At 39.5% G+C, this 15,900-nt stretch overlaps 1 protein-coding gene across 2 annotated transcripts; it reads left to right on the top strand.

The window, feature by feature from the left end:
- The first annotated feature begins 7 nt into the window (after positions 1-7).
- On the top strand, positions 8-4,834 carry LOC117485976. Of its 2 annotated transcripts, XM_034134686.1 has the most exons (7): positions 8-144; positions 784-897; positions 989-1,054; positions 1,152-1,280; positions 3,060-3,191; positions 3,283-3,335; positions 4,237-4,834. In XM_034134686.1, exons 4-7 carry the CDS (start codon positions 1,199-1,201, stop codon positions 4,513-4,515), a joined length of 546 nt encoding a protein of 181 aa, XP_033990577.1. In that variant the 5' UTR covers positions 8-144; positions 784-897; positions 989-1,054; positions 1,152-1,198; the 3' UTR covers positions 4,516-4,834. The 2 variants fall into 2 exon arrangements, with proteins under 2 accessions (XP_033990577.1, XP_033990576.1); XM_034134685.1 differs by having other exon boundaries at positions 784-1,054.
- The last annotated feature ends 11,066 nt before the right edge of the window (positions 4,835-15,900 follow it).

Below are 15,900 nucleotides of genomic sequence, written 5' to 3'. Positions count from 1 at the left end.
GAGAATGAGGAAGTGCTTTCTCTGATGCCAGTGTGCGTAATCCGGACAGAGGGAAAACAAGACTTTTTGTTTCTACGTGGAAAACTTTTCTTTAGAATTATTTTGATTCCTGCTGGTTTTGCGCGATAATCCACGCTAATAAAGGTAAATTGTGTGCGCTATTTGTTCAGTAAAGTTTTGGTAAAGTACAGTTACGCTATAGTATTGTGTAACAACAAAGAAAAGTTTACTTTCGGTTATTGTTTTTTATGAACAGGAGGGGAACAACAAATCCACATTTACCCTATAATCTACCAATTTGTAACACTAAAATAAATACATACATACATTTTTTGGACATTACATCTTTTTTGTAAAGTTAGAATTTTCCCAGGCACACAACATTTGCGTTGTAATTGTGTAATTATAAAATGGTATTGTTAGTATTGTTATTGTGTGAAACCAAAAGCTTTTTCAATTTGTGGTATGATACATTTTTCAGTCATTTTCAGTGAAGATTATTTGTGTTGTATTAATATATTGACCCCAATTTTTTTGATCAACACTTCCTGATTGCATTTGTGTGTCACCACAAATGTAAAACAAAATGGCCATGGTCTCAAAATGAAAACATTTTAAAATCATTTTTACATATTGTCTTTTGAATGTTGTTTATAGAAAATTATGAACACCACACACCACAGGCAATTATATCACATCATTTGGCTAATGCTTTGCTCTTGTTTGATACTTTAAGTATTAGTGAAACTGCCATAACCCCGAATATAATGTCTCTCGTTGCAGATCATGAAAAAACTGGAGTCCGTGAAGGCAAGACTCTGTACGTGGCTTTCAGAGGACCCTGATTTTATCCTCACCAAGTGTGGGAATATTTTACTCATGAACGAGTTTCGGGAGGTACAAGAGCGAAGCAATGCATTAGAAAAGATGGAAGTGCTTTTGAGTACAATAATTAAAAAGGGAGACGATACCTGTCAATCCTTCTTAGACATCCTGGAGGAGAATCAAGCGCACTACCAGCAACTGAAGCAGCTTTTCAACCCTGCACCTCAAAGTAAGGCCTCTAAAATACCTGTGTACTATAACCTCATAACTATATGACTTACAACTTCAACATGCAGCTGACATATGCTTTTTATTAACATTTACAGAGTCAGCTGCACCAACTGCGCACGCTGACAGTTGCAGTGTTGTTACCATGAGAGAGATAACAGATGTAAAATCAGAAACCCTCAACGTGGAGATTAAAACGGAGATGGATCCACGGAGTTGGACAACTGGTAAGCTTATATATTTCCAATACAGGATGAAATCACATAATTTGAAAAATTGCATTTGCATACTTCCAGTGGCGAGCCGTGAGCTTTATACCTAGGCCCTCTGACCCCCACCCCTTCCCTCGAAAAAAAGAAAAAAAAAAGAGTTATTACGTCACAGCGTATACTTCAGCGGAATATCAAAACAACGGCCCAGGGTGCAAAACGCATCAATGACAGCGACCCTCTACCACACAAAACAACACCTGTGAACCCCATTTGTGTTCTTTGACATTGAAAATGATATTGCATTGTGTTTCTTACTTTCGTTGCAGTTGTATGTCTTAAGTGTAATTTGGCATGCTTTTATTTTGAAGGCGAGTTCACGCTGTTGACAGGAAGTTGTTGTTGCTATGGAAACAAGAAAAGTTTCACAGCAGGCGGAACTTGTCATCTAGTCCGCGATAATAAAACCTACCCATTTAGAGGGAAGATATGATTGGTCAATTGTACTGTCATTTGACATTACTCTCTCGTTCAGTTACTATAGTAACCCTCTGTGAATCGCAGAGAGGGCCAGACGAGCTTCTTTCATGTAACCCACATTCAAACAGAGACTGAACAGGCAGATTCGAAGGATTTATTTATTTGGAAATGTTATTTTATTAAATCAAGTTTTTTTTCGGTAAAACTAATGAAAAATATAACAAAAATAATATTAAAAAAATATATTTTTTTTTAATGTTTTTAAATATTATTTTTTGGAATATCTTAGGCCCTCACAGAGGGCCTAGAGGGCCCTGACGGCTCGCCACTGCATACTTCAGAATCAATCAGTTACAAATCAATTTTGGTTTGGGCCTTATTCTAAACACATTAAATAAGAGATAGCAACATTTTACGCAACTTCAAGGACATTCAAGTAGTTTATTTTGGCAACCGTTGTGGACAATATCGGTAGCCCCCTATGCAAATTCATACAAAACAATATCTTGCAATTTATTTACAAAGAAATAGAACCCAGCTCTATCACTGTCCCTTTATTTACACAAGATTTCACACAAAATAACATTTAAAAAAAAAATAATAACACACAAAGTATCTCTATATACTGTAAAGCTACATAAGGTCAATAACTGTTATATGATGATGGTGAAACAAACTGAACTTTGATTTAGCCACTTATGTTTATTCACGTAGTGACGACAAACCAGGTCAATATACAATTCAGGATTATTTTTGGATTCTTTCAAATTCTATTTATCTTGATGCTACTCCAGTTTAATGGCAATTTGGATGTTTCAATGTCCTACATCCTGGTTGCCATTATTTCACAGGTGAGGTTTAAAGTGATCATACACAGACACATAACAGATTCATTTTCTGGTCGTTGGATGCAGTTTAGTTTGCTGTTTATTGAAGATCTGTACAATACCAATGTTGTGGTGAGTTGATGAATGAGTTCTCTGTGAGCATCTGGCAAGATGAATATAAACAAAATAAATTGACATGCCAACAATACACATACATGGATCCTACATCCAGTATCAGCCATAACCACATAATTTAATGTCAAATAACTATTCTCTTCATGACACCTCTTCCTGCTTCCATCTATGCCATAAATCATTTTGTCTGATTTTGTGGGAAATCTTGGGACAGGCATTCAGAATTACAAACAATCTCTTTGCCTATAGTCTTGTTTGCTTTTGTAAGTCATATAAATGCATCAGTATTTTATTACATAACCCGTTAGACTCCTTGTAGTCATTTGAAATGATTCATGTTTTTTTCTTATTTCAGGAACTGCTGTTGGACCAGTTCCCCAAAGAGATTACACTGCTCTTAATGGCAGTGTAATCTGTGCTGACAAAATATCTGGTGTCAATAGTGATGTTCTAAACTTATCAGTGTCTGTGAAATCAGTGAATACAGGTAAGATTTAAACAACTTGCGTTACATATTTGTTCTGTATAAATGTTCTATCTGGACATTTTAGTAAATCCTAACTCTGCTTTCTTATCAGGTAGACGAGACACTGCCACCCCATCAGTAGACGAGACACTGCCATCCCATCAGGTACAGCACATACACACAATTGTAGAAACCATTACACTATAAAATAGTTTGTTTTGTTTTTTGGGGAGTTTTTGTCATTACCAAGAATGGGACAAACTCAAGGGTGAACATCGCCAAACTAGCTCTTTTAAAAAACATTATTCACAAGTTTGACTAAAATGCTCATTGCATGTTATATCGAATCAAACATCAAATTGTGTTAAATACAATGCACATTTTACTAACATGACAAACAAATGATAATAACAAACATGTCTAGACAGCTAGCTAACAGCGTCAATCGTCACTTCTGATGAGGACACAGCCGCAGTGTGCAATTTCAGACAATATAAGCTGTTCGAAATTCATAAACTGCATAAATGTTTACAATGCAAACATGTATTTTTATGAAGATAATTGTCAAAATGTACAGCCACTGCTTCCAATTTGTGTGCTAATTGTCGGGCGGCTCTATTTACATCTTTATCCGACCATTTTGAGGCTCCAGATGTACAGCATGTGAAAAGTTTTTGGTCAAAAGTGTCAGTCATAAAAAATATGTTTTTATATCCTAAATAAAATCATATCAGGTAGAGCTTACATCACAAAGTTGGGAGTTCAAGTGGACAAAACCATTGTCCTGTCTGTTAAAATCCGATATCCACTATCCAGCTGTTCAGTGGAGGGTTACAAATATAGGGGAATATCTACCGGACAGGTTGTTAGCAACATGACAGAGAAACACATTCACACTCAGGCAGACATTAAGAAGAGAGGCAAGCTCAAAGTGCACACCTACAAACTGCATGCTGAAACATAAAAATGACGTCTTAGACTAGAACAAATTCCCAAAAGCAAATGACCCATATAACAAGTTAAACTTTTGTTAAATATTGATGATCAATTCTGCTGTCTGTTCCAGGGCCCGGCTGCCAAAATGATCATTTCGAACAAGGTGAGACTCATTGTCTGCCTGAGTGCGGGTCCATCCTTCATTTTGCAGAATGTGCAACAAAAGAACATCCTCTCACTTAGACAATATGGGAATTTGAAAGATCTCTCACAGCGAGAGGAATTCGCCATAGAGCTCATCGACCAAGTGATTAGCAAAGGTGAAAAGTCCTGCTCTCTTTTTCTTGAAGTTCTCAAACAGCCTGATATTCTTGAGAATTATCCGAATCTCAACGAAATCAAATGGTGATTAGCAGAAGTGGAAACAATGTATTAACAGTTAAGGTGAACAAGACATGGGTGATATGATGTTATCTTGTCTTGTATATTTCATTATTAACTGTTATTTTTTCTGATGAAAAGTACATATTTGAAATACATCCTTTACGCATAGTAGTAAGGATGACACCCAATAGTGTTTGCATTTTAGGGGTTTTAGCTTACAATTGGAAAAGGTTTTGGTATTTTAAATGTCCCCTATTATACTCTTTTTCAACAATATTTTATAGATCCTTAGATATATACAAAACATGCCTCTTTATGCCTTTTATTATACATTTTAGTTGTACTGTGAATTGTGTACTGTACTATAAAGCACTTTGTACATTCGTGTTGAGAAGGGTGCTATATAAATAAAGTTTTACTTACTTACTTACTTACTTATGTCTCTGAAGTGTTTGGTTCAAAATCCCTAAGAGATCATGCATTGTAGCATGCCATACACCCATCATAATCAGCCATTTATTTTGCTTTAGGAGGAGATTCATGTGATAAGGTGGGCGGTTGTTACCATGGTTGATTATTGGCCAGTGGATGCACGACCCAAAAAACTAATTATGGCATCATAAAGTGGCCAAAATCGGATTGTATTTATGTATAATAGACATGAAAAAGTGAATACGGCATAATTGGTGACCCTTAAAGGTGGGGTAGGTAATTCACTTCAGAAACACTTGTTATATTCCATGGAATGCTCTTAACATCCCGATCGCAATGAATATATTAAATGCTTTGACAATAAATACATCTGTGGAAGCCGTGGCGCTGTAAAAAGCACGACCAATCATTTTAGCCGGCCCGGCTAAAATAACTGGATGGCCTACCTGCCTGTCAGCCTTCCATCTGTGTACAAACTTATCTCGTGCCATCATTGGTCATGTGCGCATTCGTGTGTGTTGGAGGAGAGGCTCTGTAAGGAAGTGGTAGATTTTTTCCGGTTGCGTATTTTCAAATTTTAGCGCACTCGAGCTGGTTTCTCCAAAATTACCTACCCCACCTTTAAGGTAAAATCACTATTTGCAATAGCTTCCTGATGAGGAGCCAATAGCTGTCATTCACACTGGGGATGCTGGGGATATTTAAATGTGTGTGTATATTAAACCTGATAAAAAGCTTGCACCAATATCTGTCATCCGTCATTAGGAGAAAATAAATTAAAGATAGATAGATACATTCTGACTGGATATTCCTGAATAAATGGACTAGTAATATCTATTATGAGCCACTAGAGGTCACAATTGTTAAGGATTTGTTTGTTGTTATCATTTGTTTGTCATGTTAGTAAAATGTGCATTGTCTTTAACACAATTTGATGTTTGATTTCATTCAAACATGCAATGAGCATTTTAGTCAAACTTGTGAATAAGTTTAAAAACTAACAATCTAAGAAATATTCACCTAACTTTTACTTAAAGGTAGGGTAGGTAAGTTTGAGAAACCGGCTCGAGATTGCTAGAATTTGAAAATACACAACCGGAGAAAATCTGCCACTTCCTTATTGAGCCCCTCCTCCAACAAACACGATGGAAAGCTGACAGGCAGGTAGGCCATCCAGTTATTTTAGCCGGGCCGGCTAAAATGATTGGTCGTACTTTTTACAGTACTACGGCTTCCACAGATGACATTTTTATATGGATTTTTTGTCAAAGCACTTAAGATATTCATTGCTATCGGGGTGTTAAGAGCATTCCATGGAATATAACAAAAAGTGTATCTCGAGCCGGTTTCTCAAACTTACCTACTCTACCTTTAAGTAAACCTAGTAGTAAGCTAGACTGTAGTTTAAAAAAGATACAGAAAGAAATGACCTAACAAATCCTCCATGAAAACCTTTTACTGAAGCAATGTAAAAATAATATATATAATATACATTTAGCATCTTAAAATATGTAAGCATCTTAGTAATAATACTTGATCTCCACAATTGACCATTTAAGAATATAACATATCATATTATTGGATTATATTTAATGATCCATCAATGTGTCAGCATCAGCGTTTTTTATATGAATTTATTTTATGCACTTTGTATGACCTTGAGAAGACACAAGAAGCAGCACGCTTTTGGTCTCTGTTGACAAGACGGCAACAAAAACAAAAATATACACTTCACAACTTTGATTCTTTATTCCAGTTTGACAACGAGGGGTTACGTATGGTAACCCTTGTTATATAAGCACAGGCGGAGCCCTCTACTGGACTCTATGGGTACTACCTTATCATGCAAGCATTCGCCAGACTGCCCATAGGCAGAAACTCCCCAGCCCTTATTCTTTGTTAAAACGTTTCAGAAGCACGATTGTTGTTCATATTTTCAGGGTCGTCCAATCCTACTGTGTTCACTGACAGTACCAGTGTTGTTATCAGCAGAGAGATAACAGATCCAAAAGTAAATTCCATCTCCTTAAAGATTGAAACAGTGAGTGATCCAGGAAGACGTAAGACTGGTAAGAGTGGGTTTTCTCAAGCAATCAATCTAGTATGAAATCATGAAATGAACTCAGGGGTTGTAAGAGTAAAATTCCCGAACACCAATGACCCAAATCTTAAAAACCTCATTCATTTAGGATCAATTAACAAAACCGGCTTCTTTTACAGGGCCCTGATGTGAAAATTATGGGAACTCATTGACTGACCGAAACACATGAATTATATCAACTTATCTTGACCGTCTATTTGAATTTGACTAAAATATTAAACAACTTTTTTGAAATCCAGCCTCTTTTTTAGTAACATTCTGAAAGGATCACACCTATTAATGTCAGAATCAACATTTGTAAAGTGTAATCTTATAAACATTAGTTTCCTATTTATCATTTTTTGAAATATTATCTGTTATTGGGAGACATTAGTACATATTGTTTTGTTAGTAAAAGATTTATTTGGGCAACCAGTGCTTTTATTAAAGTGCCAGTGTTGAAAGCGGGAAAAAGAGGGGATGTCACGCGGCAAATAGTCCCAGGTCGGATTCAAACCCAGGTCATGGGGACCGAGCCCCAGTTCATGGACCAACAACTCTACCAACTGATCCACATGGGCCCATACATTGATACATTCTGACTGAAGTCTACTACATGAATGAACTAATAATGCACATTTTGTAGTTGAATGCAGACTGCTGCACTTCATCTTTTAAGCCACTAGAGGTCACCATTGTTAGGGTTTTGTTTTTGAATTAATGGGTTTGTCATGTTACAGTTTTTCTCGATTGCCAACACACAAAGATTATACATAAAGCACAATTATTTTAACTGACACTCAAAGAGCAAAACATCGGCTCAAATCTCCCAAACTCTAAACACGTTTTCAGCTTTTCACACAATTTGCAAATCAACATGGCACTTTTTGCAAACCAATGCACATGTTTCTCCACGTAAGACACAGGAATCTGACATAAAGTCACGTGTTAGCAGGTTTAAAACACTGATATTCAAAATGCCTCACACATGGACCATTAATCAAGAAACACGTTCCACCTGACCAAACACCTGATTGCATAATTGTTGGCTCATCAATCAGGATGTTAGCACTATAAAAAGACCACAGGTGAGTACTTTCTTACAGAAACAACAAGAGCAAGAGCAAGAGCAAGAGGAAGAGGAAGAGGAAGAGGAAGAGGAAGAGGAAGAGCTGGGCTGAGAGTGAGAGGAGGAGGAAGAGGTGGGGTGAGAGTGAGAGGAGGAAGAATGAGAGGTAGAGGTAGAGCTGGAGTGAGAGGACGTGGATAAAGAAGAATACTCTCTAATGAAATCCACTTTGATTGACCATGTTATCAACCATGGTTTGACGATGAGAGAGGCTGGACAGAAGGTTCAGCCTAATATTTTTTTACTCTCTAAGTTTTTATTTCTATCTACTGTATTTGACAGAAGCATCATTTTTGTTTTGCGTTACAGAAACAACTGTAACTATGTGCTGAGATGCATGTTGCACAATGTTATTTTTGAATAAAATATGATTTTTTTCAACAACTGATTTGTATTTCTTCATTTACTGTATTTCTGTATACTCAAGCAATCTTTCTCTGCAGAAACCTCTATGAACAGAGCATAGCCCATAAAAGATGAAAGTGCTTTAGATTATGCTCAGCAGTGTGTAGTTGGGTGGTCAAACAATCTAGTATTTTGAATGAAGTGTGTTATACTGTATGTGGTGCAAAAGTTTGCATTTGGTAAGTGTTTATGTAATTTTGAGTGCAGTTCTTCAATAAGCAGGAGAAATGAGGTGTTTTGCACTTTGGGTGTGTGGTTTTGTGAATTGTGTTTAGTGTTCTGAGAAACTGAGCAATTAAAAAAAAAGATGTGTTAGCAATCGAGAAAAACTGTAATTAATTTGCAATGTATTTCAGACAAAATACTTATAATTCAAGCACTGCAACGACAATCTGAGTGAAATTATTATTCAACATTATAATATTTCTCACTTACCTCGCATTTTAAGTATTAAAGTGACGTTTTTATATGTACAAAAGTGGTGGGGCACGAACAACTTAGATGTGTATATATAAGCTTCTGATGCTTTTTTAAACACGTAAACAAATAGCTAGGCTATCCATGGTTCCGATAGAGAGAGGGGGGGATATAAGGAAAACACAGACACTCATCACCGAGGTCACAATATCAATCGATCCCGCAGAGCAATAGCCTATTGGCAAAACACAGAAGATCAACAAAAGATATGACATAAAATGAACTTAACAAAGCTGAAGTAGATGGTCAACTTCATTCATTTTCTTTCCGTTTTACTGATTTTAATCGCTATACGCTGCTCTCTCTCGTCTCCTCTTCACAACTACACTTTTCGCGTCACACATACTTACAGCCAATCAGCTCTCTGAATTATGAGATGACGTTTGGTGGGTATGCCAGCACAGTGCCCCTATGGTGATTATTCTTTTGCCGCACACATTGAATAGAAAAATACTGTGTGCATGCGCAGTGTAGTTTTAACAGCACCCATTCATTTTGACAGCAGAGAGAGGGGCTTGCCCCACATCGCTCAACACGGCTCAATAGGCACACTGTGGACACTAATTGAAAGAACGCAGCCAGCAATGTAGAGACGAATCAGATGACTAAACATGATCTCAAAATATATTTTAACGTATATTGTTTTTGCATATTTTTGGAATTATTATTTGCATTACTTTCTGCTGACACTAGGTGGGAATGTGCCCCCACCTGCGGACAGAATCATGCAAATAATACATATACAAACATTTGAACTGAGTATCTAAAAGACGTTTCTCTTCCAACACACAAATAAATCAATTAGATTGATTCTTCCTTGAGCACTTGAAGCTTTTTGTGTCTCTCTTTGGTTTGCAGCAACACATGTCAGGAACATTTGGCATATTTCATTTAATCAGTAATAAAGCTGACTCAACTTGATCCCAGATCAGGGTAGGGTTTACCCAATGAGAGCATCCAGACCCTGACGGTTCATTTTATTCCCTTTGAAAGAACATTCGTTGTTGGATCACATCCAACTGCTTCTTCTCCAGAGATACTGACAGGTGAACCTGAATATGTTTGACTCTCTCTCAGTAACACCCTGCCTTGGATGGAGGCCTTGGGTTTCTGGCTTTGGACCAAGGATTTCTGGATGTGTGGAGTAAGAGTTCAGAGGAAAGGTAGCTGGATGATTCGTTTGGAATGGAAACAGTTTGACGCACTTGGTAGATCATAAAACGGCAGCAGGATTAGCGCTGGCCCGTTGGGGACAGCCAATGACAAACACTCTTACACCTCATGTGAACCGTGCTCCTGCCTCACTGCTATATATTTCCTCTGGCGTTTTATTTGATCTTACCTCTTTTGACGCAATAAGCTTTTTTCATCTTGAAATGGTGCACCCAAGAGATTTACATTTATTAACTGTGAAATCATGATAAAACTTCTCCACCCATCTAGCATTGTTCATATACTTTAAACAGTTTTTTTATACAAAGGATCAAAATCGCACTATAAAATAAAAACCTGAAATACTGCAAATCCAGATATTGCTTGTTTTATTGAATCCATATAATAATATTCTTTATTAAAACCTGGTGCCTACATTACCCACAATGCAACTTGACAGCTAGGAATCTGTGTTATATTCAGTGCTCTTACACTAGTACCGGCCTTAAGCCTGAGGAGTGGGATACAGGTGCTGTTTACACGGACGGAACGCTCTGGGGGGCCAAACGGCTCCGTGTGTACGTCCAATACGATCATTTTCCTGATTATCTACCCGGCGAAGTGTCAGTTCGGGTTGTCCATGGTGTGGGCAGCCCGGTGGATGAACCGGTGATAAAACGTCACCATCCCAAGGAACTCCCGGGCGCCCGAGCTGTGGGCGGTCGGGGAAAGGCGGACACGGCCTCCACTTTCGACGGGAGGGGGCAGCTCCATCTTTGCTGATGAGATGTCCGAGGAAGTGGATGGAGATCGTTTTATCACCGGTTCATCCACCGGGCTGCCCACACCATGCGCCCGCTGTACGAGGCCCTCAAAGACAAGTCCCCGAGCCAGGCCATAGGACAAGTCAGGCTTTTGCAACCCAACATCAACATTACTGGGCAGTGCATATGAACAGTGTAATATTTACTTAAGTTGTCTTGAAGATGAATAATTATTCGAAAAAATTGCATCTCTCTGTTTTCTCATCAACCTGTAGTTGTAGGGGTTTGCGGTTGTAAACACTTTAAATAGGAAGTTTTGCAGGGTCACAGAAGGTGAATTTGACCACGATTGTTCAAGATGATAAACTCTGGATCAACCAGACTTTATACCATAGACTTCAGATTACTTCATTAATGTTCCTTGATAATCCAATCCTAAAACATAATAGTTTCAGTAACCCATCATTCCACCCGTTATAAAGCATTCTGTCACACACAGTATGTGTTGTTAACCGAGGCCTTGGTCTATTCCAGTTGCACCAAGAACACATTAGCATGCCCTATTGTTCTACTTTCCTCCTGTCGTCCCAACATGGGGGACATATTGCACATGCCACTGCACAGCCAAGCTTTCGAAACATGAACCCCTGCCAGGCCAGGCAGCGAATGCAACCCGACGGTGAAAACGGGCTATCAGTTACCCAGGCAAGAGGCCAGATCAACAGTATTCGTTTTAACAGCAGGCTATTAGCCGGCATGCTTGTCTTGAGTAGTTACAAGGGTTTCCAATCATGTGAAGTAATAAGTAAGACAAAGGGTCTAAACACCCTTTGTTTAGAGTCTAAACAAAGGGTGTTTGGACCCTTTGTTAAGATGGTGGCAGGAGGATGACATTTTTGGTCAAAGTACAACCTCCTTTATGTAATCTGTTAAAAGATTACACACATGATTTGGTTGAGAGGTGTCAGAGCAAAGAGGCTGCTAATGGTTCGGCGCCATGGAAGAGTTGGGGGTTTGGTGTTCATGTGGCACCTCTCCTACCAGTCCAGCACTCTGTATGTTTGGTCCAATTCAGACTTGATCCGATGACCCTCTGACAGCCCTAAATCTGCATTGGACCCATTGAGCAGTGTAGGGGTCAGTGCTTCAAGGACACCTCAGAAGTACTTGATCTTTCTGGGATTTATACCAGTGACCTACCAATTCCCAAACCAATTCCATGAGCTTCTGCAGCCCTTTCAGGCTAAAGGTTGCGTGGTGTGTTCGAGATCATTAGTACCACACTTGGATTGTTTTGAGTTAAAGCTCCCATGTCATGCTTTTCCGGTTATTACCCGTCCCCTTGTGTGTTATGAAGGTTTTTATGCATGTAAACGGTGTGCAGAGTCAAAACCCTCAAAGTACACCCTGTAGCGAGTAAAACTCTAACACAGAAAATACCTCCCCAAAACGCCTCGTTGGAGATACGTCACTGCCCATTTGATTCTTCCGGGTACCGCCTGATGTCATGCGGTACCCGGAACGAAATGGACCAATCCCGAAGAGCTATGGCCACACCAGCAGCGGCGTGTTTCTCCTCCAGAGGTTCGAAGAACCGGCATTTCACAGACGAAAGCTTCCAAAACATTGCCCAGTTTGAGGCCGGATATGCACAGCTTGTTTGGACCGTTTGGAGCAGGGGAAGATCTGGGTATACAACCTGTAAGTTTGCATTGTTATTTGTGTATTTATCAAACAAGACTGTTTAAATGTGTAAACTGTGTTGGACTGCTAAGCCATTGACACAGTGCTAACTGTGCTAACTAAGTTGCTAGAGTTTCCATATATCAACTCTAATATCAGCAGATGGCCTTGCATACATGTATCTCATAGCAGGAGAATGTCTGCATTCACACACACGGAATACTCATACAGTATACTGTACTGTGATTTACCGTACATTGTGACCGTACATATACTGCATGTAGCTAACGAGGCTAGCTGTATGCTAGCGCAAAACAATGTATTCATGCAAGTTACATTGTATGGTAGCAGAATACCCGTATACGATTGCAATTATAAACACGTTATTGCTAGCCTAATATGAACCACTAGCTTTTGTTCATAGTAGTTTTATTACACTGCATTATAGTTGCCTTTCCTCCAAGCTAACGTTCATATCGTGTTAGCTACCAAGGTAAACAAAGCTAGGTTAGCATATTAGCAGGCAAGCTGTTCATTACACAACTACTACTAACGAATCTAAAACAACTAAGTTTCTCTAATATTTTGTGATTTGCATTTGATTTCGTCCAGCCAGATCCTGGCGGACAATCCATGACGTGCTAAAAGGCACTTCTACTACTACTGAGGCGTCGTGCTAAAAGGCACCGCACCGACTGTGCGCAGGCAAGATGCGAGGAGGAGGAATGGATGATATACCGTGTATATATGTATATTTATGTTCATTTTGTACATTTCTAAAAATAAAGTTTAATGGAAATACTTAGTAGGCCTATCCTTTCTTCCCTGAATTCATATATAGCAAACCATGATTTGATTTCTCATCAAACAGTAGTAGTTTATAACGGGTAAAAATAACTTACTCTTTGTTATGAGCGGCTCGTAGGCCACAAAGACAAGGAGACATACACGAGTTTACAAAACCACGGCACATTTATTGTGGTAAATGCAGAGATAGGTGGTTGAGAGGATCGCAGAGTTAGTCTTCCTGCAGCCGCTTTGGAGAGAGACTGGGGCCGTAGTGTCCGGAGGTGTCCGTGATCGTGCTGATTAGCCTCTTCAGCTCCACCCCATCGTAAGACAAAGGCCCTGGGGCCGTCACACTCTTCTATAACAACAGTTAAAAATATATATGTATATAAAATATACGGCTGTGCCGACGCCATGATAAGACTGATGTTACGCTGAGAGCAGCCGGGAAAAGCACTGTTAGACATGGGCGCAGCCTCTCTGGTGGTTGACTAATCAGAACGAGTGGCCGAGCTGACCAATCGGAGCACACTAGGCTCACAGGGAGGGGGGGGGGCAAGAGCTCCAACGAGTCGTTTAGTGGAGAAAGTGAATACTGCTGAATACACATGCTTGACAGAGATGCTGTATGCGAAACCAATGTGAGTTTGGAAAATTGCACAGTATAAATCTATTTTAGTATACCTCAACAATGTAATTATGATCAGTGGAAATGGCCATGACATGGGCCCTTTAACCTCTTACGCACCGCCCCCCCGGTACCGGGCGGATAAACGCGTCATTTGCAGGAAACAACGTCTAAGGAATCTTAATATTTAATAAACTATGAATGTTTTATATCCATGTAACGGGAAGAAACTCAGCTAACTGATCTTTTTAAAAAAATTTTTTTTTAAAAAACCACAATGCTAACACTCAGCCTCTGAATTAGCCACGAGCGAAAAAATGCTAACCTATCACTGCACCGAAACTCACTCATACCCAGTGCTTGAATTGGGCCGGTACTCACCGGTACGCAGTACCGGCACTTCTGATTTTTACCCATGTGGTACCGGCACTTCTTACTGAGTACCGGCACCTTGCCGGTACTCAGCTGCCGTACATGCCGAGATGCCGGCGGCATCTCATGACGCGTCTGGACGCTGGGCATATTTGTCCGAAAAGACAGCGGTTGTCGCCGGACAAGGAGCCGACTGCAAATACAGAAAATGCTGTGCCTGTGTTAGAAATTGTGTCTTGACGGGGAGCCTTCTCTGGTCGAGCCTCCTGCTCCAAGTTCTGCATCCCATAAACCACCGTCTGGATTCCCCGGTGTCCTCCCTGGCAGCTCCATTGATTCCCTCTCTCCTTTCCTGCTGAAAGATGAGTGTACTCAGGGACGAGGAGTCATTTAACCAGCCGCCAGTAGGAGTCAGGCTTTACTTCCTTTTATATCCATAAAGAAAAAGTAAATCTGTTTACAGTTCTGTTTCATATGGATGTTGAGAGGTATCCATATATCTCTTCATTTTGCTCTCAAAGTGCACCAGATTGATGCATTTAACTTCAATATTTAAAAAAAAATCGTCCCGGGGGAGCATGCCCCCGGACCCCCCTAGAGGGTGTCAGGTCCACTCCCCACTTATAAAAATAGCACTTTACCACTGCACCCCCTCTAATCTCAGATGCACCCTGAGTCATTTTGTTTAAGTACAGTGAGCCTTTCTAAAATATACAGTAAAGAGACAAACCCACCAGAATTAGGATATACTATGACTTTGAGCCAAATACTTGTTTTTGGGCTGTATAAATAAATTGACTTGAAACAGTTGCTGATTTAGAGTATTGGCACCTTTTTTATTCCAATTCAAGCACTGCTCATAACTCCCTTATTACTTATCCTAGATGCACAGCCAACCAATCTATTAGCATCGTCTGGAGACACAGAATCGATGGGTGCCCACCTCAACACTCAGTGATACAAACTCGCGACTCTATAAACGAAAACGTACATCAAAACATTTGGCGCTAGGTAGCTACAAACGCTAACATGGCTTACCTTGGTCTTTGTCTGGTCAAAACTGGTCTTCAATGGCATTAAAACGATAAAAAACGATGCTGCAGTTAATCCATAGGTTAATCCAATGTGTCTGTATCCTCTTTGAAATGATTTCTGATAATCCATAAGCAATAAAGCTGCTTTTCCGTTTCCAGATGTCAGAGTGAGAGATCGCTTCACTCTGATGCAAGCCTGCATGCGCAAAGCCCCCACCTTTTTGTGTTAATGTTGGTGTCTATGTGAAATCCCCCTTCGATTCTATTGGCTCTAACGGTCAGGAAGAGATTACAATCACCAAAATCGACCAATGCGTTCCAGAGAAACTGTAAAAACGCCCATTTACACCCAAATCACCCCAGAGGTGTTTTTTTTTTCTAAACCTGGCTAAAAAGGTCAAATGTCACTTGTTTTGCATCAATCTCGATACAGGGTACTTATTATATGTTGTACTTTGGATTCCT

The sequence above is a fragment of the Trematomus bernacchii genome, unplaced genomic scaffold (genome assembly GCF_902827165.1).
Source record: "Trematomus bernacchii unplaced genomic scaffold, fTreBer1.1, whole genome shotgun sequence".
Lineage (NCBI taxonomy): Eukaryota > Metazoa > Chordata > Actinopteri > Perciformes > Nototheniidae > Trematomus > Trematomus bernacchii.
Note: the sequence above shows the minus strand (reverse complement) of the source record. Positions and strands in the feature narration are given on the sequence as shown.